At 48.6% G+C, this 22,670-nt stretch overlaps 1 protein-coding gene across 1 annotated transcript in view; it reads right to left on the bottom strand.

The window, feature by feature from the left end:
* Nucleotides 1-949: 949 nt before the first annotated feature.
* The window catches only part of KIAA2012 (KIAA2012 ortholog), a 353,000-nt gene continuing 331,279 nt past the window's right edge, over nucleotides 950-22,670 (bottom strand). The window contains exon 21 of the mRNA XM_063932236.1: nucleotides 950-8,722. Coding sequence (XP_063788306.1) covers nucleotides 8,563-8,722 — 160 coding nt within the window. The 3' untranslated portion in view covers nucleotides 950-8,562. The remainder of the gene's footprint in view (nucleotides 8,723-22,670) is intronic.

Here is a 22,670-nt window from a genome sequence, read left to right as displayed (position 1 = left end):
GATGAGACTGTGCAGGTGTATCTGGCTCAATTACTATCCAAGGATATTGGAGAACTAATCACAGATCTTCTGTGGATGTATCTTGCTCAAATTCTTCCGTCTCTTCATCCCAGGCAGTCTCAATTGTGTTGAGATCAGGGCTCTGTGGGGCCACATCATCACAGGCAGGTACTTATCCACAAAGCAATACCATCAGGGAGGCGTCTGATGGGCTCCAGATTATTCTGCAGCAGGACAATGACCCCAAACATACAGCCAATGTCATTAAGAATAATCTTCAGCGTAAAGAAGAACAAGGAGTCCTGGTAGTCATGATATGGCCCCCAAAGAGTCTCAACATCATGGAGTCTGTCTGGGATTACATGAAGAGACAGAATGATTTGAGCTAGCTACATCCACAGAAGATCTGTGGTTTGTTCTCCAAGATGTTTGGAATGACCTTCCTGTCGAATTCCTTTAAAAACTGTGTGCAAGTGTACCTAGAAGAATTGATGCTGCTTTGATGGCACAGGACAGTCACACCAAATACTGATGTGATTTAGATTTCACTTCTGTTCATTCACTTTGCATTTTGTTCATTGATAAAAATAAACTATTCTATTTTTGAAAGCATTCCTATGATGCAGCATTTTTCCACATCTGCCTAAAACTTTTTTGCACAGTAATGATATATACAGTATATATATATATATATATATACATACATACATACATACATACACAACACAAAACTCCCTTTCTGCGCTAATTCAACTCAGAGTACTAGGGTAGGGATCTTCAATAATTTGAACATGCTGCCTTATTCCACTAGATCCCCTGTTAGGAGGGACCAAAACAATAGATATACAGCAATAGTGAAATTGGCGCCTTGTGGCTGTTATAACACCCCTAATTATACAATAGAGTGACACAATGTCCAAATATAATCTTATTTTAAAAAAGCAATGCGTAGGTTCCAATATACAAATTTATTAAAATTTATATAAAACCATCTGAAACTGTAATGGTATAAATGTTCATAAAACGTTTCATCCACCACTAGCATCCAGTGGTGGTCCACATAAGAGCAAGTGTACAGATATTTCTTTCACAAACTCCTCCTTCTAAGATTGTAGACTGGAGGTCACATCACAACAAGACTGGTAATCTAACGCGTTTCGTCTCTCACAGAGACTTCATCAGGGGTATATCTCATTTGAGTAGTTAACATCAAAAATCAGTAGATACGATTGCTCTGGGACACTTACATCGGTTAAAAATGAGTAACCTAATATGAACTCATAGCCGAAAATGCCTGGCCAGTCATGGAAGATAAGCGTGTGATATTTATGGAATCAAAATCGACAGATGATTCCTATCATTTCCAATCACAAATATCCTGTGCTGTGTATCCTAGTATCGCATGTATATATAATTAATTTATTATTCTGTTTGTCTGTCTGGTTATGCATTTGGATACCCCTGCACCGGTAGGGATGAAACCAATGCGAGGTGGTCCAGGACCAGGTTTTAGGGGGGGTTAGGGTCCCGGTCGGACCTCCCATTGGTGGACACCAGACAGAACTTTGACCCGGAGAGCCTATTCTGAGCCTTCCACTGGATGGATTTGGATGAAAACTTTAGAGAACTGTAATAACACAACCAGAATTCCATGACCTGAAATAACGGACTGAAATTCAGGCTGGAAGACCACAAATGTTGGTACCCAAAAGCCTTGGAGTAGCAACATTGATAACAGAAGGAAAACTTTACACCCACCCCGCAATGTAAAAGTGATTATAAAACTGAACGGAAAGGAAATCTGGGGGTCAGGGCTACCGGTGACCTCCCCCTTCCCCTTCCCCTCCCCCCCACATCACAAAACACGACACTCGGCGGCCACCTCATGGGTGTTTTGGAAGAGCTGATAATTATTATTACAATGTTGACGGTTACATCCAACTCATTGATAACTTAATAACTGGAAGATTTAACCCGGACAACGCCGGTTACTTCAGCTAGTGTGTGTGTATATAGAAATAGATATATATTTCTCTTACGTCCTAGAGGATGCTGGGGACTACGTAAGGACCATGGGGTATAGACGGGCTCCGCAGGAGACATGGGCACTCTAAGACTTTAGATGGGTGTGAACTGGCTCCTCCCTCTATGCCCCTCCTCCAGACCTCAGTTAGATCCTGTGCCCAGAGGAGACTTGATGCACTGCAGGGGAGCTCTACTGAGTTTCTCTGAAAAGACTTTTGTTAGGTTTTTTATTTTCAGGGAGCACTGCTGGCAACAGGCTCCCTGCTTCGTGGGACTGAGGGGAGAGAAGCAGCCCTACTTAAATGATAGGCTCTGCTTCTTAGGCTACTGGACACCATTAGCTCGAGATGGTCGGAACAAAGGTGTCGTCCTTGCTGTTCGTCCCGGAGCCGCGCCGCCGTCCTCCTCACAGAGCCGGAAGACAGAAGCTGGGTAAGTATAGGAAGCAAGAAGACTTCAAAGGCAGCAGAAGACTTCAGTTCTTCATGAGGTACCGCACAGCGGTCGCGCTGCGCGCCATTCCTCCCAGCTCACACACAAGGCACAGCAAGGGTGCAGGGCGCAGGGAGGGTGCCCTGGGCAGCAATAATTACCTCAAATAAGACTGGCACATAAATAGATACTGCAGAGGCAGTATATAATAAATCCCCTGCCAGTATAAAGAAAAAGAGCGGGACCGAAGCCCGCCGTCGAGGGGGCGGAGCTTGATCCTCCAGCACTAACCAGCGCCATTTTCTCCACAGCAAGCTGCTCCCGGACTCTCCCCTGCTGTACAAGTAACGGGGCAAAAATGAGGGGAGGGGGAGGGGCACGTTTATTTGGTGCTAAATTGTGTATATAATGCGCTTTACAGGCTGGGACTCCGTTTCAGTATCCAGTGGCGCTGGGTGTAAGATGGCATACTCTCTCTCTGTCTCTCCAAAGGGCCTTATTGTGGGTCTGTCCCCATATTCAGATATCCCAGTGTGTGTGGGGGTGTCAGTACGTGTGTGTCGACATGTCTGAAGCGGAAGGCTCGTCTAGGGAGGATGCAGAGCAGATGGTGGTGGTGTCTCCGTCGGCACAGCCGACACCTGATTGGTTGTACATGTGGAATGTTTTAAATGCTAATGTGACTTTATTACATAAGAGATTGGACAAAGCAGAGTCCAAGGACAAAGCAGGGAGTCAATCCATGGCTTTGGCGGTGTCACAAGGCCCTTCAGGGTCCCATAAACGTCCCTTTTCCCAGATAGCAGACACTGATACCGACACGGATTCTGACTCCAGTGTCGAATATGATGATGCAAGGTTACACCCAAGGGTGGCCAAGAGTATTCAATATATGATTATTGCAATAAAAGATGTTTTGCATATCACAGAGGACCCCTCTGTCCCTGACACGAGGGTCGCCATGTTTAAGGAAAAGAAACCTGAAGTAACGTTTCCCCCATCTCATGAGCTGAACGCTTTATTTGAGAAGGCTTGGGAAACTCCAGACAAGAGACTGCAGGTTCCCAAGAGAATTATTATGGCGTATCCTTTCCCCTCAAAGGACAGGTTACGGTGGGAATCCTCGCCCACGGTGGACAAGGCCTTGACGCGCTTGTCCAAAAAGGTGGCACTACCGTACCTGGACACGGCGGCCCTAAAGGATCCTGCGGATCGCAGGCACGAAACTACCTTAAAATCAATTTATGCGACTACGGGAGCCCTGCTCAGACCTGCAGTAGCGTCGGCATGGGTGGGTAGCGCAATTGTGACTTGATCAGATAACTTGTCATCTGACATTGACACCCTAGATAAAGATAGTATTTTGTTAACCTTAGGTCACATCAAGGACGCAGCGTTATATATGAGAGAGGCTGTGAGAGATATTGGGCTTTTGGATTCAAGAGCCAATGCCATGTCTGGGTTCAGTCGGATTTGGATCCTTGGGTGGTCGAAATTGTATCCCAAGGCTACAAACTGGAGTTCGAAGATGTGCCTCCACACCGATTTCTCAAATCGGCCTTGCCAACTTCTCCCCCCAGAGAGGGAAATAGTTTCAGCTGCCATACAAAAGCTGTGTCAACAGCAAGTGATTATCAAGGTTCCCCTAGTGCAACAGGGGAAAGGGTTTTATTCAACCCTATTTGTGGTCCCGAAGCCAGATGGCTCGGTCAGACCATTTCTGAATCTAAAATCCCTAAACCTATATTTGAAGAGGTTCAAATTCAAGATGGAATCTCTCCGGGCAGTAATCTCCAGCCTGGAAGGGGGGGATTTTATGGTGTCACTAGACATAAAGGATGCATACCTTCATGTCCCCATATATCCTCCTCATCAGGCGTACCTGAGATTCGCTGTACAGGATTGTCATTACCAGTTTCAGACATTGCCGTTTGGGCTTTCCACGGCCCCGAGAATTTTCACCAAGGTAATGGTGGAAATGATGGTGCTCCTGCGCAAGCAGGGGGTCACAATTATCCCATACTTGGACGATCTCCTGATAAAGGCAAGATCAAGAGATCAGTTACTAACAAGCGTGTCTCTCTCCCTGAGAGTACTACAACACGGCTGGATTCTAAATCTACCAAAGTCGCAGTTGGTTCCGACAACTCGGCTGTCATTTTTGGGCATGATTCTGGACACGGAAAAAAAGAGGGTTTTTCTCCCAATGGAAAAAGCCCAGGAACTCCAGAACATGGTCAAGGACCTGCTGAAACCAAAAAGAGTGTCAGTTCATCAATGCACTCAAGTATTGGGAAAGATGGTGGCGGCCTACGAGGCCATTCCGTTCGGCAGGTTCCATGCGAGAACTTTTTAGTGGGATCTTCTGGACAAGTGGTCAGGGTCCCATCTACAGATGCATCGGAGGATAAGCCTGCCCCCCAGGGCCAGGGTCTCTCTCCTGTGGTAGCTCCAGAGTGCTCACCTTCTAGAGGGTCGCAGGTTCAGCATTCAAGATTGGGTTACTGTGACCACGGACGCGAGCCTCCGAGGATGGGGAGCAGTCACACAAGGAAAAAATTTTCAGAGAATATGGTCAAGCCAGGAGGCTTGTCTACACATCAATGTGCTGGAATTAAGGGCCATATACAATGGCCTGCAACAGGCGCAGAATCTTCTTAGCAACCTACCTGTTCTGATCCAGTCAGACAACGTCACAGCCGTGGCGCATGTGAACCGTCAGGGCGGGACAAGGAGCAGAGCAGCAATGGCAGAAGCCACCAGGATTCTTCGCGGGGCGGAAAATCATGTAAGCGCTCTGTCAGCGGTCTTCATTCCGGGAGTAGACAACTGGAAAGCAGACTTCCTCAGCAGACACGATCTCCATCCAGGAGAGTGGGGACTTCATAAAGAGGTCTTTGCAGAGGTAACAAGTCGTTGGGGACTTCCTCAAATAGACATGATGGCGTCACGCCTCAACAGAAAGCTTCGGACATATTGTTCCAGGTTGAGGGACCCTCAGGCAGTGGCGGTGGCCGCCCTGGTGACACCGTGGGTGTTTCAGTTGGTCTATGTGTTCCCTCCACTTCCACTTATCTCAAAAATATTGAGAATCATAAGACGAACAAGAGTGCAGACAATACTCATTGTTCCAGATTGGCCTCGAAGGGCCTGGTATTCAGATCTTCAGGAAATGATCACAGAAGATCCGTGGCCTCTTCCTCCCAGGGATGACCTGTTGCAACAGGGGCCCTGTGTGTTCCAAGACTTACCGCGGTTACGTTTGACGGCATGGCGGTTGAACACCAAATCCTAGCTAGGAAAGGTATTCCGGGGGAAGTCATCCCTACTCTAATCAAAGCTAGGAAGGAGGTAACGGCGAAGCATTATCACCGTATCTGGATGAAATATGTATCTTGGTGTGAAGCCAAGAATGCTCCTACGGAAGATTTTCAGCTGGGTCGTTTTCTCCATTTTCTACAGACAGGAGTGGATATGGGCCTAAAGTTAGGCTCCATTAAGGTGCAGATTTCGGCCTTATCTATATTCTTTCAGAAGGAATTGGCTTCTCTCCCAGAAGTCCAGACTTTTGTAAAGGGAGTGCTGCACATACAACCTCCTTTTGTGCCCCCGGTGGCACTGTCGGACCTTAACGTGGTATTACAGTTCCTTCAATTACACTGGTTTGAACCTCTTCAAACAGTTGAATTAAAATTTCTCACTTGGAAGGTGGTCATGTTATTGGCCTTGGCATCTGCAAGGCGTGTGTCCGAATTGGCGGTTTTGTCTCACAAGAGCCCCTATCTGATTTTCCATGTGGATCGAGCAGAGTTAAGGACTCGTCCTCAATTTCTGCCTAAAGTGGTTTCGTCGTTTCATATGAACCAACCTATTGTGGTGCCTGTGGCTACGGGTGACTTGGAGGATTCCAAGTCCCTTGATGTAGTCAGGGCCTTAAAAATTTATGTAGCCAGGACGGCTAGGGTTAGGAAAACAGAGGCACTGTTTGTCCTGTATGCAGCCAACAAGGTTGGCGCTCCTGCTTCGAAGCAGACTATTGCTCGCTGGATCTGTAACACGATTCAGCAGGCTCATTCTATGGCTGGATTGCCGTTACCAAATTCGGTAAAGGCCCATTCCACGAGGAAGGGGGGCTCTTCTTGGGCGGCTGCCCGAGGCATCTCGGCATTACAGCTTTGCTGAACAGCGACTTGGTCGGGTTCAAACACTTTTGCAAAATTCTATAAGTTTGATACCCTGGCTGACGAGCACCTCGCATTTGCTCAATCGGTGCTGCAGAGTCATACGCACTCTCCCGCCCGATTGGGAGCTTTGGTATAAACCCCATGGTCCTTACGGAGTCCCAGCATCCACTAGGACGTCAGAGAAAATAAGATTTTAAACCGACCGGTAAATTTTTTTCTTCTAGTCCGTAGAGGATGCTGGGCGCCCGTCCCAGTGCCGACATATTTCTGCAAGACTTGTATATAGTTGTTGCTTACATAAGGGTTATGTTACAGTTGAGATCAGTCTCTGGCTGATGCTGTTTTGTTCATGCTGTTAACTGGTTTAGTATATACCATGTTATACGGTGTGTATGGTGTGGGCTGGTATGAATCTTGCCCTTAGATTAACAAAATCATCTCCTCTGGGCACAGTTTCTCTAACTGAGGTCTGGAGGAGGGGCATAGAGGGAGGAGCCAGTGCACACCCATTCTAAAGTTCTTTATAGTGCCCATGTCTCCTGCAGAGCCCGTCTATACCCCATGGTCCTTACGGAGTCCCCAGCATCCTCTACGGACTAGGAGAAAAAGATTTACCGGTAGGTTTAAAATCTTATTTTATATATATATATATATATATATATATATATATAGATAGATAGATAGGTAGAGAGCGATAAATCCATCCATGTTTGAGTGATACATTGTGTTTTCAGAGCATAACCATTCATTATAATAAATTGAACAGAACAATTATAGAATATAGTGCCACTTTGCATAATCACAGATTCATACTATTAGCTATACATTCTACATCAGAATATATATATATATATATATATATTTATACTATTTGCTATACATTTTACATCAGTATATATATATATGTAGATTTATTCTATTAGTTATACAGTCTACATCAGAAGATTATTAATAATTGTAGCGCTGTGTATATTTTGTATTCCCCACCATTCAGTATCATGATCCCGCTGCTTTCAGCGCTGATTGCGGGGAGACAGAAGCGCTGTGTGAGCAGCTGTTCTAGAACAGGCCGCAGGAAGTGCTCCCAGGAGCCGCCACACCCATATAACGGCCGGACTGTGCTCCACATCCGTCTTCCTCAGACTAAGTCCTCAAAACACATTAACAGTCCAGGGTGTAAGTATATCCGTGCTTGACCACAGGTGACTTCATTAGTAACTCAGTCATTTACATTTAACCATCAGTATGTGGATGGCGTTTCAGAAGCACTGATACACTGAATGTATGACATATGCAATACCTATGACAGGGACACTGGTACTAAAAAGACTTGTGATACGTCAGGGGAGGCGGTGTAAGGAGAATGCCGCGCCAGGTCAGGGGAGGTGGTATATGGAGAATGCCAGGTCAGGGGAGGCGGTGTGAGGAGAATGCCGCGCCAGGTCAGGGGAGGCGGTGTATGGAGAATGCCGCGCCAGGTCAGGGGAGGCGGTGTAAGGAGAATACCGTGCCAGGTGAGGGGAGGTGGTGTATGGAGAATGCAGCGCTAGATCAGGTGGGATGGCGTAAGGAGAATGCCGCGCCAGGTCAGGGGGGACGGTGTAAGGAGAATGCTGCGCCAGGTCAGGGGGGACGGTGTAAGGAGAATGTCGCGCCAGGTCAGGGGGGACGGTGTAAGGAGAATGCCGCACCAGATCCGGTGAGGCGGTATAAGGGGAATGCCGCGCCAGGTCAGGGGAGACAGTGTGAGGAGAATGCCGCACCAGATCCGGGGAGGCGGTATAAGGGGAATGCCGCGCCAGGTCAGGGGAGGCGGTATAAGGGGAATGCTTAGTTTCTGCTTCCCTTTTGCTAGAAGACATTCTGCTCCATACTGATCATTCGCTCCATAGCTAATCCATCCTCTTTGTACGTCTTTGTATTACTCCCCTTCTACCGGGAGAGGCAGCCCGAGCAGCTCCAGAAACTCAAAATAAGAGAACACCCACGGCCTGGAGACTCCTTGGGTCTGGTCCATGCCAAGAGATTCCTTCAGAAGCCCTCGATTAAACTGCAGCTGTTGCTCCAGAGCCGCCGTTTGCCTGTGAGGATGAAGATGAAGATGAGCTGGGACAGCAGAGGGACATTGTTACACCCCCCCCCCCCCAACCCCCCCCCCCCCCCAATACCCGTCCCACAAGTAATGTGTAATAACAACATGGCACTTACAATCGGTGGCAGAGGTTATGTGAGCACAGGACACTGAGTATCTGCCCTACGCGTTTGGGGGGTAATTGTGATAGAGGTACAGTACTCACCAATAAATCACCATGAGACCCCGGGGGTATAATGGTTCCTATGGTGTAGATGTGGGATTGTGGCTGGAATATGATCGGCTACTATTACACATCATTGTACACAATTATTTTGTTTATGTGCAGATTCTTCTCCTGACATTTTTTGCATGTAGGGATTCCATTGTCATGTTAAAGACATAATTATATCAACCTTTTTTATTTCCATTTTTCATTTGCTAATATCTGATCTGTGATGCAGTCAGTAATGGCGGGATATGAGGCTGGCGCTGTAGCCGAGCGCACACACGTACAGGTGAGTCCGACCACTTGCGGCCGAGTGGGTGTACCTGGGTGGCAACTGTAGCGTAGGTTTGGGCAGGGCGTGTAGACGGAACTGCGGGCTACGCTGAGTTACGCACTTGCAGACATCTGTTGTCCGATCTCTACGCCAGGGAAATGCTGCAACCGCACGTTGATGCTGATCACTGTGTAACCAACAGGCACGTTGTGTGTGTGTGTGTGTGTGTGTGTGTGTGTAATGTTGCCCATAGCAACCAATCAGATTCCAGGTATTATCTTCTAGAAGGTGATAGATAAATGAGAAGTAGAATCTGATTGGTTGCTATGGGCAACATCCCATCTTATATAGAACTCCCATCTTAGTAAATTTACCCCATAGTGTTGGAAGGGAAGGTGCCCTAAATGCCCAAACATCATATAAGCTTTGCAGGATACTGTGAGGTTAATGTGAGGATTCCCCATAGTGTTATGTGATGTCACTGGGGAGTGGATGCTAGGGTTGGAGCTGCAGTTGGACTGACATAACGTGAGTGTGTGTTGGATACAGTGACAGTCGGATGTGCTGACGTTACGTGAGTGTGTGTTGGATGCAGCGACAGTCGGATGTGCTGACGTTACGTGAGTGTGTGTTGGATACAGTGACAGTCGGATGTGCTGATGTTACGTGAGTGTGTGTTGGATACAGTGACAGTCGGATGTGCTGACATTACGTGAGTGTGTGTTGGATACAGTGACAGTCGGATGTGCTGACGTTACGTGAGTGTGTGTTGGATACAGTGACAGTCGGATGTGCTGACGTTACGTGAGTGTGTGTTGGATGCAGCGACAGTCGGATGTGCTGACGTTACGTGAGTGTGTGTTGGATACAGTGACAGTCGGATGTGCTGACGTTACGTGAGTGTGTGTTGGATACAGTGACAGTGGGATGTGCTGACGTTACGTGAGTGTGTGTTGGATACAGTGACAGTCGGATGTGCTGACGTTACGTGAGTGTTTGTTGGATACAGTGACAGTCGGTTGTGCTGACGTTACGTGAGTGTGTGTTGGATACAGTGACAGTGGGACGTGCTGACGTTACGTGAGTGTGTGTTGGATACAGTGACAGTGGGACGTGCTGACGTTACGTGAGTGTGTGTTGGATACAGTGACAGTGGGACGTGCTGACGTTACGTGAGTGTGTGTTGGATACAGTGACAGTGGGACGTGCTGACGTTACGTGAGTGTGTGTTGGATACAGTGACAGTGGGACGTGCTGACGTTACGTGAGTGTGTGTTGGATACAGTGACAGTGGGATGTGCTGACGTTACGTGAGTGTTTGTTGGATACAGTGACAGTCGGTTGTGCTGACGTTACGTGAGTGTGTGTTGGATACAGAGACAGTCGGATGTGCTGACGTTACGTGAGTGTGTGTTGGATACAGTGACAGTCGGATGTGCTGACGTTACGTGAGTGTGTGTTGGATACAGTGACAGTCGGATGTGCTGACGTTACGTGAGTGTGTGTTGGATACAGTGACAGTCGGATGTGCTGACGTTACGTGAGTGTGTATTGTATACAGTGACAGTTGGATGTGCTGACGTTACGTGAGTGTGTGTTGTATACAGTGACAGTCGGATGTGCTGACGTTACGTGAGTGTGTATTGTATACAGTGACAGTTGGATGTGCTGACGTTACGTGAGTGTGTGTTGGATACAGTGACAGTCGGATGTGCTGACGTTACGTGAGTGTGTATTGTATACAGTGACAGTTGGATGTGCTGACGTTACGTGAGTGTGTGTTGTATACAGTGACAGTCGGATGTGCTGACGTTACGTGAGTGTGTGTTGTATACAGTGACAGTCGGATGTGCGGACGTTACGTGAGTGTGTGTTGGATACAGTGACAGTCGGTTGTGCTGACGTTACGTGAGTGTGTGTTGGATACAGTGACAGTCGGATGTGCTGACGTTACGTGAGTGTGTGTTGGATACAGTGACAGTCGGATGTGCTGACGTTACGTGAGTGTGTGTTGGATACAGTGACAGTCGGATGTGCTGACGTTACGTGAGTGTGTGTTGGATACAGTGACAGTCGGATGTGCTGACGTTACGTGAGTGTGTGTTGGATACAGTGACAGTCGGATGTGCTGACGTTACGTGAGTGTGTGTTGTATACAGTGACAGTCGGTTGTGCTGACGTTACGTGAGTGTGTGTTGGATACAGCGACAGTCGGATGTGCTGACGTTACGTGAGTGTGTGTTGGATACAGTGACAGTGGGACGTGCTGACGTTACGTGAGTGTGTGTTGGATGCAGCGACAGTCGGATGTGCTGACGTTACGTGAGTGTGTGTTGGATACAGTGACAGTCGGATGTGCTGACGTTACGTGAGTGTGTGTTGGATACAGTGACAGTCGGATGTGCTGACGTTACGTGAGTGTGTGTTGGATACAGTGACAGTCGACGTGCGGACGTTACGTGAGTGTGTGTTGGATACAGTGACAGTCGGACGTGCTGACGTTACGTGAGTGTGTGTTGGATACAGTGACAGTCGGATGTGCTGACGTTACGTGAGTGTGTGTTGGATACAGTGACAGTCGGACGTGCTGACGTTACGTGAGTGTGTGTTGTATACAGTGACAGTCGGATGTGCTGACGTTACGTGAGTGTGTGTTGGATACAGTGACAGTCGGATGTGCTGACGTTACGTGAGTGTGTGTTGAATACAGTGACAGTCGGATGTGCTGACGTTACGTGAGTGTGTGTTGGATACAGTGACAGTCGGACGTGCTGACGTTATGTGAGTGTGTGTTGGATACAGTGACAGTCGGATGTGCTGACGTTACGTGAGTGTGTGTTGGATACAGTGACAGTCGGATGTGCTGATGTCACGTGAGTGTGTGTTGGATACAGTGACAGTTGGATGTGCTGACGTTACGTGAGTGTGTGTTGGATACAGTGACAGTCGGATGTGCTGACGTTACGTGAGTGTGTGTTGGATACAGTGACAGTCGGACGTGCTGACGTTACGTGAGTGTGTGTTGGATACAGTGACAGTCGGATGTGCTGACGTTACGTGAGTGTGTGTTGGATACAGTGACAGTCGGACGTGCTGACGTTACGTGAGTGTGTGTTGTATACAGTGACAGTCGGATGTGCTGACGTTACGTGAGTGTGTGTTGGATACAGTGATAGTCGGACGTGCTGATACTACGTGAGTGTGTGTTGGATACAGTGACAGTCGGATGTGCTGACGTTACGTGAGTGTGTGTTGGATACAGTGACAGTCGGACGTGCTGACGTTACGTGAGTGTGTGTTGTATACAGTGACAGTCGGACGTGCTGACGTTACGTGAGTGTGTGTTGGATACAGTGACAGTCGGACGTGCTGACGTTACGTGAGTGTGTGTTGTATACAGTGACAGTTGGATGTGCTGACGTTACGTGAGTGTGTGTTGGATACAGTGACAGTCGGACGTGCTGACGTTACGTGAGTGTGTGTTGGATACAGTGACAGTTGGACATACTGACGTTACGTGAGTGTGTGTGTTGGATACAGTGACAGTCGGACGTGCTGACGTTACGTGAGTGTGTGTTGTATACAGTGACAGTTGGATGTGCTGACGTTACGTGAGTGTGTGTTGGATACAGTGACAGTCGGACGTGCTGACGTTACGTGAGTGTGTGTTGGATACAGTGACAGTCGGACGTGCTGACGTTACGTGAGTGTGTGTTGGATACAGTGACAGTTGGATGTGCTGACGTTACGTGAGTGTGTGTTGGATACAGTGACAGTCGGACGTGCTGACGTTACGTGAGTGTGTGTTGGATACAGTGACAGTCGGACGTGCTGACGTTACGTGAGTGTGTGTTGTATACAGTGACAGTTGGATGTGCTGACGTTACGTGAGTGTGTGTTGGATACAGTGACAGTCGGACGTGCTGACGTTACGTGAGTGTGTGTTGGATACAGTGACAGTCGGACGTGCTGACGTTACGTGAGTGTGTGTTGGATACAGTGACAGTTGGACGTGCTGACGTTACGTGAGTGTGTGTTGGATACAGTGACAGTCGGATGTGCTGACGTTACGTGAGTGTGTGTTGGATACAGTGACAGTCGGACGTGCTGATACTACGTGAGTGTGTGTTGGATACAGTGATAGTCGGACGTGCTGATGTTACGTGAGTGTGTGTTGGATACAGTGACAGTTGGACGTGCTGATACTACGTGAGTGTGTGTTGGATACAGAGACAGTCGGATTTGCTGACATACGTGAGTGTGTGTTGGATACAGTGACAGTCGGATGTGCTGACGTTACGTGAGTGTGTGTTGGATACAGTGACAGTCGGACGTGCTGACGTTATGTGAGTGTGTGTTGGATACAGTGACAGTCGACGTGCGGACGTTACGTGAGTGTGTGTTGGATACAGTGACAGTCGGACGTGCTGACGTTACGTGAGTGTGTGTTGGATACAGTGATAGTCGGACGTGCTGATACTACGTGAGTGTGTGTTGGATACAGTGACAGTCGGATGTGCTGACGTTACGTGAGTGTGTGTTGGATACAGAGACAGTCGGATTTGCTGACATACGTGAGTGTGTGTTGGATACAGTGACAGTCGGACGTGCTGACGTTACGTGAGTGTGTGTTGGATACAGTGACAGTCGGATGTGCTGACGTTACGTGAGTGTGTGTTGGATACAGTGACAGTCGGATGTGCTGACGTTACGTGAGTGTTTGTTGGATACAGTGACAGTCGGTTGTGCTGACGTTACGTGAGTGTGTGTTGGATACAGAGACAGTCGGATGTGCTGACGTTACGTGAGTGTGTGTTGGATACAGTGACAGTCGGATGTGCTGACGTTACGTGAGTGTGTGTTGGATACAGTGACAGTCGGATGTGCTGACGTTACGTGAGTGTGTGTTGGATACAGTGACAGTCGGATGTGCTGACGTTACGTGAGTGTGTGTTGTATACAGTGACAGTCGGATGTGCTGACGTTACGTGAGTTTGTGTTGGATACAGTGACAGTCGGATGTGCTGACGTTACGTGAGTGTGTGTTGGATACAGTGACAGTCGGATGTGCTGACGTTACGTGAGTGTGTGTTGGATACAGTGACAGTCGGATGTGCTGACGTTACGTGAGTGTGTGTTGTATACAGTGACAGTCGGTTGTGCTGACGTTACGTGAGTGTGTGTTGGATACAGCGACAGTCGGATGTGCTGACGTTACGTGAGTGTGTGTTGGATACAGTGACAGTGGGACGTGCTGACGTTACGTGAGTGTGTGTTGGATGCAGCGACAGTCGGATGTGCTGACGTTACGTGAGTGTGTGTTGGATACAGTGACAGTCGGATGTGCTGACGTTACGTGAGTGTGTGTTGGATACAGTGACAGTCGGATGTGCTGACGTTACGTGAGTGTGTGTTGGATACAGTGACAGTCGACGTGCGGACGTTACGTGAGTGTGTGTTGGATACAGTGACAGTCGGACGTGCTGACGTTACGTGAGTGTGTGTTGGATACAGTGACAGTCGGATGTGCTGACGTTACGTGAGTGTGTGTTGGATACAGTGACAGTCGGATGTGCTGACGTTACGTGAGTGTGTGTTGGATACAGTGACAGTCGACGTGCGGACGTTACGTGAGTGTGTGTTGGATACAGTGACAGTCGGACGTGCTGACGTTACGTGAGTGTGTGTTGGATACAGTGACAGTCGGATGTGCTGACGTTACGTGAGTGTGTGTTGGATACAGTGACAGTCGGATGTGCTGACGTTACGTGAGTGTGTGTTGAATACAGTGACAGTCGGATGTGCTGACGTTACGTGAGTGTGTGTTGGATACAGTGACAGTCGGACGTGCTGACGTTATGTGAGTGTGTGTTGGATACAGTGACAGTCGGATGTGCTGACGTTACGTGAGTGTGTGTTGGATACAGTGACAGTCGGATGTGCTGATGTCACGTGAGTGTGTGTTGGATACAGTGACAGTCAGACGTGCTGACGTTACGTGAGTGTGTGTTGGATACAGTGACAGTCGGATGTGCTGACGTTACGTGAGTGTGTGTTGGATACAGTGACAGTCGGACGTGCTGACGTTACGTGAGTGTGTGTTGTATACAGTGACAGTCGGATGTGCTGACGTTACGTGAGTGTGTGTTGGATACAGTGATAGTCGGACGTGCTGATACTACGTGAGTGTGTGTTGGATACAGTGACAGTCGGATGTGCTGACGTTACGTGAGTGTGTGTTGGATACAGTGACAGTCGGACGTGCTGACGTTACGTGAGTGTGTGTTGTATACAGTGACAGTCGGATGTGCTGACGTTACGTGAGTGTGTGTTGGATACAGTGACAGTCGGACGTGCTGACGTTACGTGAGTGTGTGTTGTATACAGTGACAGTTGGATGTGCTGACGTTACGTGAGTGTGTGTTGGATACAGTGACAGTCGGACGTGCTGACGTTACGTGAGTGTGTGTTGGATACAGTGACAGTTGGACATACTGACGTTACGTGAGTGTGTGTTGGATACAGTGACAGTCGGACGTGCTGACGTTACGTGAGTGTGTGTTGTATACAGTGACAGTTGGATGTGCTGACGTTACGTGAGTGTGTGTTGGATACAGTGACAGTCGGACGTGCTGACGTTACGTGAGTGTGTGTTGGATACAGTGACAGTCGGACGTGCTGACGTTACGTGAGTGTGTGTTGGATACAGTGACAGTTGGATGTGCTGACGTTACGTGAGTGTGTGTTGGATACAGTGACAGTCGGACGTGCTGACGTTACGTGAGTGTGTGTTGGATACAGTGACAGTCGGACGTGCTGACGTTACGTGAGTGTGTGTTGTATACAGTGACAGTTGGATGTGCTGACGTTACGTGAGTGTGTGTTGGATACAGTGACAGTCGGACGTGCTGACGTTACGTGAGTGTGTGTTGGATACAGTGACAGTCGGACGTGCTGACGTTACGTGAGTGTGTGTTGGATACAGTGACAGTTGGACGTGCTGACGTTACGTGAGTGTGTGTTGGATACAGTGACAGTCGGATGTGCTGACGTTACGTGAGTGTGTGTTGGATACAGTGACAGTCGGACGTGCTGATACTACGTGAGTGTGTGTTGGATACAGTGATAGTCGGACGTGCTGATGTTACGTGAGTGTGTGTTGGATACAGTGACAGTTGGACGTGCTGATACTACGTGAGTGTGTGTTGGATACAGAGACAGTCGGATTTGCTGACATACGTGAGTGTGTGTTGGATACAGTGACAGTCGGATGTGCTGACGTTACGTGAGTGTGTGTTGGATACAGTGACAGTCGGTTGTGCTGACGTTACGTGAGTGTGTGTTGGATACAGTGACAGTCGACGTGCGGACGTTACGTGAGTGTGTGTTGGATACAGTGACAGTCGGACGTGCTGACGTTACGTGAGTGTGTGTTGGATACAGTGATAGTCGGACGTGCTGATACTACGTGAGTGTGTGTTGGATACAGTGACAGTCGGATGTGCTGACGTTACGTGAGTGTGTGTTGGATACAGAGACAGTCGGATTTGCTGACATACGTGAGTGTGTGTTGGATACAGTGACAGTCGGACGTGCTGACGTTACGTGAGTGTGTGTTGGATACAGTGACAGTCGGATGTGCTGACGTTACGTGAGTGTGTGTTGGATACAGTGACAGTCGGACGTGCTGACGTTACGTGAGTGTGTGTTGTATACAGTGACAGTTGGATGTGCTGACGTTACGTGAGTGTGTGTTGGATACAGTGACAGTTGGACATACTGACGTTACGTGAGTGTGTGTTGGATACAGTGACAGTCGTACGTGCGGACGTTACGTGAGTGTGTGTTGTATACAGTGACAGTTGGATGTGCTGACGTTACGTGAGTGTGTGTTGGATACAGTGACAGTCGGACGTGCGGACGTTACGTGAGTGTGTGTTGGATACAGTGACAGTCGGACGTGCGGCCGTAATGTGAGTGTGTGTTGGATACAGTGACAGTTGGACCTGCTGACGTTACGTGAGTGTGTGTTGGATACAGTGACAGTTGGATGTGCTGACGTTACGTGAGTGTGTGTTGGATACAGTGACAGTTGGACGTGCTGACGTTACGTGAGTGTGTGTTGGATACAGTGACAGTCGGATGTGCTGACGTTACGTGAGTGTGTGTTGGATACAGTGACAGTTGACGTGCGGACGTTACGTGAGTGTGTGTTGGATACAGTGACAGTCGGATGTGCTGATGTTACGTGAGTGTGCGTTGGATACAGTGACAGTCGGACGTGCTGACGTTACGTGAGTGTGTGTTGGATACAGTGACAGTCGGACATGCTGATACTAAGTGAGTGTGTGTTGGATACAGTGATAGTCGGACGTGCTGATACTACGTGAGTGTGTGTTGGATACAGAGACAGTCGGATTTGCTGACATACGTGAGTGTGTGTTGGATACAGTGACAGTTGGACGTGCTGACGTTACGTGAGTGTGTGTTGTATACAGTGACAGTTGGACGTGCTGACGTTACGTGAGTGTGTGTTGTATACAGTGACAGTCGGATGTGCTGACGTTACGTGAGTGTGTGTTGGATACAGTGACAGTCGGACGTGCTGACGTTATGTGAGTGTGTGTTGGATACAGTGACAGTTGGACGTGCTGACGTTACGTGAGTGTGTGTTGGATACAGTGACAGTCAGATGTGCTGACGTTACGTGAGTGTGTGTTGAATACAGTGACAGTCGGATGTGCTGACGTTACGTGAGTGTGTGTTGGATACAGTGACAGTCAGATGTGCTGACGTTACGTGAGTGTGTGTTGGATACAGTGACAGTCGGATGTGCTGATGTTACGTGAGTGTGTGTTGGATACAGTGACAGTCGGACGTGCTGACGTTACGTGAGTGTGTGTTGGATACAGTGACAGTCGGACATGCTGATACTAAGTGAGTGTGTGTTGGATACAGTGATAGTCGGACGTGCTGATACTACGTGAGTGTGTGTTGGATACAGAGACAGTCGGATTTGCTGACATACGTGAGTGTGTGTTGGATACAGTGACAGTTGGACGTGCTGACGTTACGTGAGTGTGTGTTGTATACAGTGACAGTTGGACGTGCTGACGTTACGTGAGTGTGTGTTGTATACAGTGACAGTCGGATGTGCTGACGTTACGTGAGTGTGTGTTGGATACAGTGACAGTCGGACGTGCTGACGTTATGTGAGTGTGTGTTGGATACAGTGACAGTTGGACGTGCTGACGTTACGTGAGTGTGTGTTGGATACAGTGACAGTCAGATGTGCTGACGTTACGTGAGTGTGTGTTGAATACAGTGACAGTCGGATGTGCTGACGTTATGTGAGTGTGTGTTGGATACAGTGACAGTCAGATGTGCTGACGTTACGTGAGTGTGTGTTGAATACAGTGACAGTCGGATGTGCTGACGTTACGTGAGTGTGTGTTGTATACAGTGACAGTTGGACGTTCTGACGTTACGTGAGTGTGTGTTGGATACAGTGACAGTTGGACGTGCTGACGTTACGTGAGTGTGTGTTGGATACAGTGACAGTCAGATGTGCTGACGTTACGTGAGTGTGTGTTGAATACAGTGACAGTCGGATGTGCTGACGTTATGTGAGTGAGTGTTGGATACAGTGACAGTCAGATGTGCTGACGTTACGTGAGTGTGTGTTGATACAGTGACAGTCGGATGTGCTGACGTTACGTGAGTGTGTGTTGATACAGTGACAGTCGGATGTGCTGATGTTACGTGAGTGTGTGTTGGATACAGTGACAGTGGGATGTGCTGACGTTACGTGAGTGTGTGTTGGATACAGTGACAGTCGGATGTGCTGACGTTACGTGAGTGTGTGTTGGATACAGTGACAGTCGGATGTGCTGACGTTACGTGAGTGTGTGTTGTATACAGTGACAGTCGGATGTGCTGACGTTACGTGAGTGTGTGTTGGATACAGTGACAGTCGGATGTGCTGATGTTACGTGAGTGTGTGTTGGATACAGTGACAGTCGACGTGCGGACGTTACGTGAGTGTGTGTTGGATACAGTGACAGTCGGACGTGCTGACGTTATGTGAGTGTGTGTTGGATACAGTGACAGTCAGATGTGCTGACGTTACGTGAGTGTGTGTTGGATACAGTGACAGTCGGATGTGCTGACGTTACGTGAGTGTGTGTTGGATACAGCGACAGTCGGATGTGCTGACGTTACGTGAGTGTGTGTTGGATACAGTGACAGTCGGTTGCGCTGATGTTACGTGAGTGTGTGTTGGATACAGTGACAGTCGGATGTGCTGACGTTACGTGAGTGTGTGTTGTATACAGTGACAGTCGGATGTGCTGACGTTACGTGAGTGTGTGTTGTATACAGTGACAGTCGGATGTGCTGACGTTACGTGAGTGTGTGTTGGATACAGTGACAGTCGGATGTGCTGACGTTACGTGAGTGTGTGTTGGATACAGTGACAGTCGGATGTGCTGACGTTACGTGAGTGTGTGTTGGATACAGTGACAGTCGGATGTGCTGACGTTACGTGAGTGTGTGTTGGATACAGTGACAGTCGGATGTGCTGACGTTACGTGAGTGTGTGTTGGATACAGTGACAGTCGGATGTGCTGATGTTACGTGAGTGTGTGTTGGATACAGTGACAGTCGACGTGCGGACGTTACGTGAGTGTGTGTTGGATACAGTGACAGTCGGACGTGCTGACGTTATGTGAGTGTGTGTTGGATACAGTGACAGTCGGATGTGCTGATGTTACGTGAGTGTGTGTTGGATACAGTGACAGTCGGACGTGCTGACGTTACGTGAGTGTGTGTTGGATACAGTGACAGTCGGCCGTGCTGACGTTACGTGAGTGTGTGTTGGATACAGTGACAGTCGGACGTGCGGACGTTACGTGAGTGTGTGTTGGATACAGTGACAGTCGGACGTGCTGACGTTACGTGAGTGTGTGTTGGATACAGTGACAGTCGGACGTGCTGACGTTACGTGAGTGTGTGTTGGATACAGTGACAGTCGGACTTGCTGACGTTATGTGAGTGTGTGTTGGATACAGTGACAGTCGGATGTGCTGACGTTACGTGTGTGTTGGATACAGTGACAGTCGGATGTGCTGACGTTACGTGAGTGTGTGTTGGATACAGTGACAGTCGGATGTGCTGACGTTACGTGAGTGTGTGTTGGATACAGTGACAGTCGGATGTGCTGACGTTACGTGAGTGTGTGTTGGATACAGTGACAGTCGGATGTGCTGACGTTACGTGAGTGTGTGTTGGATACAGTGACAGTCGGATGTGCTGATACTACGTGAGTGTGTGTTGGATACAGTGACAGTCGGTTGCGCTGATGTTACGTGAGTGTGTGTTGGATACAGTGACAGTCGGATGTGCTGACGTTACGTGAGTGTGTGTTGTATACAGTGACAGTCGGATGTGCTGACGTTACGTGAGTGTGTGTTGTATACAGTGACAGTCGGATGTGCTGACGTTACGTGAGTGTGTGTTGGATACAGTGACAGTTGGATGTGCTGACGTTACGTGAGTGTGTGTTGGATACAGTGACAGTCGGATGTGCTGACGTTACGTGAGTGTGTGTTGGATACAGTGACAGTCGGATGTGCTGACGTTACGTGAGTGTGTGTTGGATACAGTGACAGTCGGATGTGCTGACGTTACGTGAGTGTGTGTTGGATACAGTGACAGTCGGATGTGCTGACGTTACGTGAGTGTGTGTTGGATACAGTGACAGTCGACGTGCGGACGTTATGTGAGTGTGTGTTGGATACAGTGACAGTCGGATGTGCTGACGTTATGTGAGTGTGTGTTGGATACAGTGACAGTCGGACGTGCGGACGTTACGTGAGTGTGTGTTGGATACAGTGACAGTCGGACGTGCTGACGTTATGTGAGTGTGTGTTGGATACAGTGACAGTCGGATGTGCTGACGTTACGTGAGTGTGTGTTGGATACAGTGACAGTCGGATGTGCTGATGTTACGTGAGTGTGTGTTGGATACAGTGACAGTCGACGTGCGGACGTTACGTGAGTGTGTGTTGGATACAGTGACAGTCGGACGTGCTGACGTTATGTGAGTGTGTGTTGGATACAGTGACAGTCGGATGTGCTGATGTTACGTGAGTGTGTGTTGGATACAGTGACAGTCGGTTGTGCTGATGTTACGTGAGTGTGTGTTGGATACAGTGACAGTCGGATGTGCTGACGTTACGTGAGTGTGTGTTGGATACAGTGACAGTCGGATGTGCTGACGTTACGTGAGTGTGTGTTGGATACAGTGACAGTCGGATGTGCTGACGTTACGTGAGTGTGTGTTGGATACAGTGACAGTCGGATGTGCTGACGTTACGTGAGTGTGTGTTGGATACAGTGACAGTCGACGTGCGGACGTTATGTGAGTGTGTGTTGGATACAGTGACAGTCGGATGTGCTGACGTTATGTGAGTGTGTGTTGGATACAGTGACAGTCGGACGTGCGGACGTTACGTGAGTGTGTGTTGGATACAGTGACAGTCGGACGTGCTGACGTTATGTGAGTGTGTGTTGGATACAGTGACAGTCGGATGTGCTGACGTTACGTGAGTGTGTGTTGGATACAGTGACAGTCGGACGTGCTGACGTTATGTGAGTGTGTGTTGGATACAGTGACAGTCGGATGTGCTGATGTTACGTGAGTGTGTGTTGGATACAGTGACAGTCGGTTGTGCTGATGTTACATGAGTGTGTGTTGGATACAGTGACAGTCGGACGTGCTGACGTTACGTGAGTGTGTGTTGGATACAGTGACAGTCGGATGTGCTGACGTTACGTGAGTGTGTGTTGGATACAGTGACAGTCGACGTGCGGACGTTACGTGAGTGTGTGTTGGATACAGTGACAGTCGGACGTGCTGACGTTATGTGAGTGTGTGTTGGATACAGTGACAGTCGGATGTGCTGATACTACGTGAGTGTGTGTTGGATACAGTGACAGTCGGTTGCGCTGATGTTACGTGAGTGTGTGTTGGATACAGTGACAGTCAGATGTGCTGATACTACGTGAGTGTGTGTTGGATACAGTGACAGTCGGTTGCGCTGATGTTACGTGAGTGTGTGTTGGATACAGTGACAGTCAGATGTGCTGACGTTACGTGAGTGTGTGTTGGATACAGTGACAGTCGGATGTGCTGACGTTACGTGAGTGTGTGTTGGATACAGTGACAGTGGGATGTGCTGACGTTACGTGAGTGTGTGTTGGATACAGTGACAGTCGGATGTGCTGATACTACGTGAGTGTGTGTTGGATACAGTGACAGTCGGTTGCGCTGATGTTACGTGAGTGTGTGTTGGATACAGTGACAGTCAGATGTGCTGACGTTACGTGAGTGTGTGTTGGATACAGTGACAGTCGGTTGCGCTGATGTTACGTGAGTGTGTGTTGGATACAGTG

Source organism: Pseudophryne corroboree, chromosome 7 (genome assembly GCF_028390025.1).
Source record: "Pseudophryne corroboree isolate aPseCor3 chromosome 7, aPseCor3.hap2, whole genome shotgun sequence".
NCBI lineage: Eukaryota > Metazoa > Chordata > Amphibia > Anura > Myobatrachidae > Pseudophryne > Pseudophryne corroboree.
Note: the sequence above shows the minus strand (reverse complement) of the source record. Positions and strands in the feature narration are given on the sequence as shown.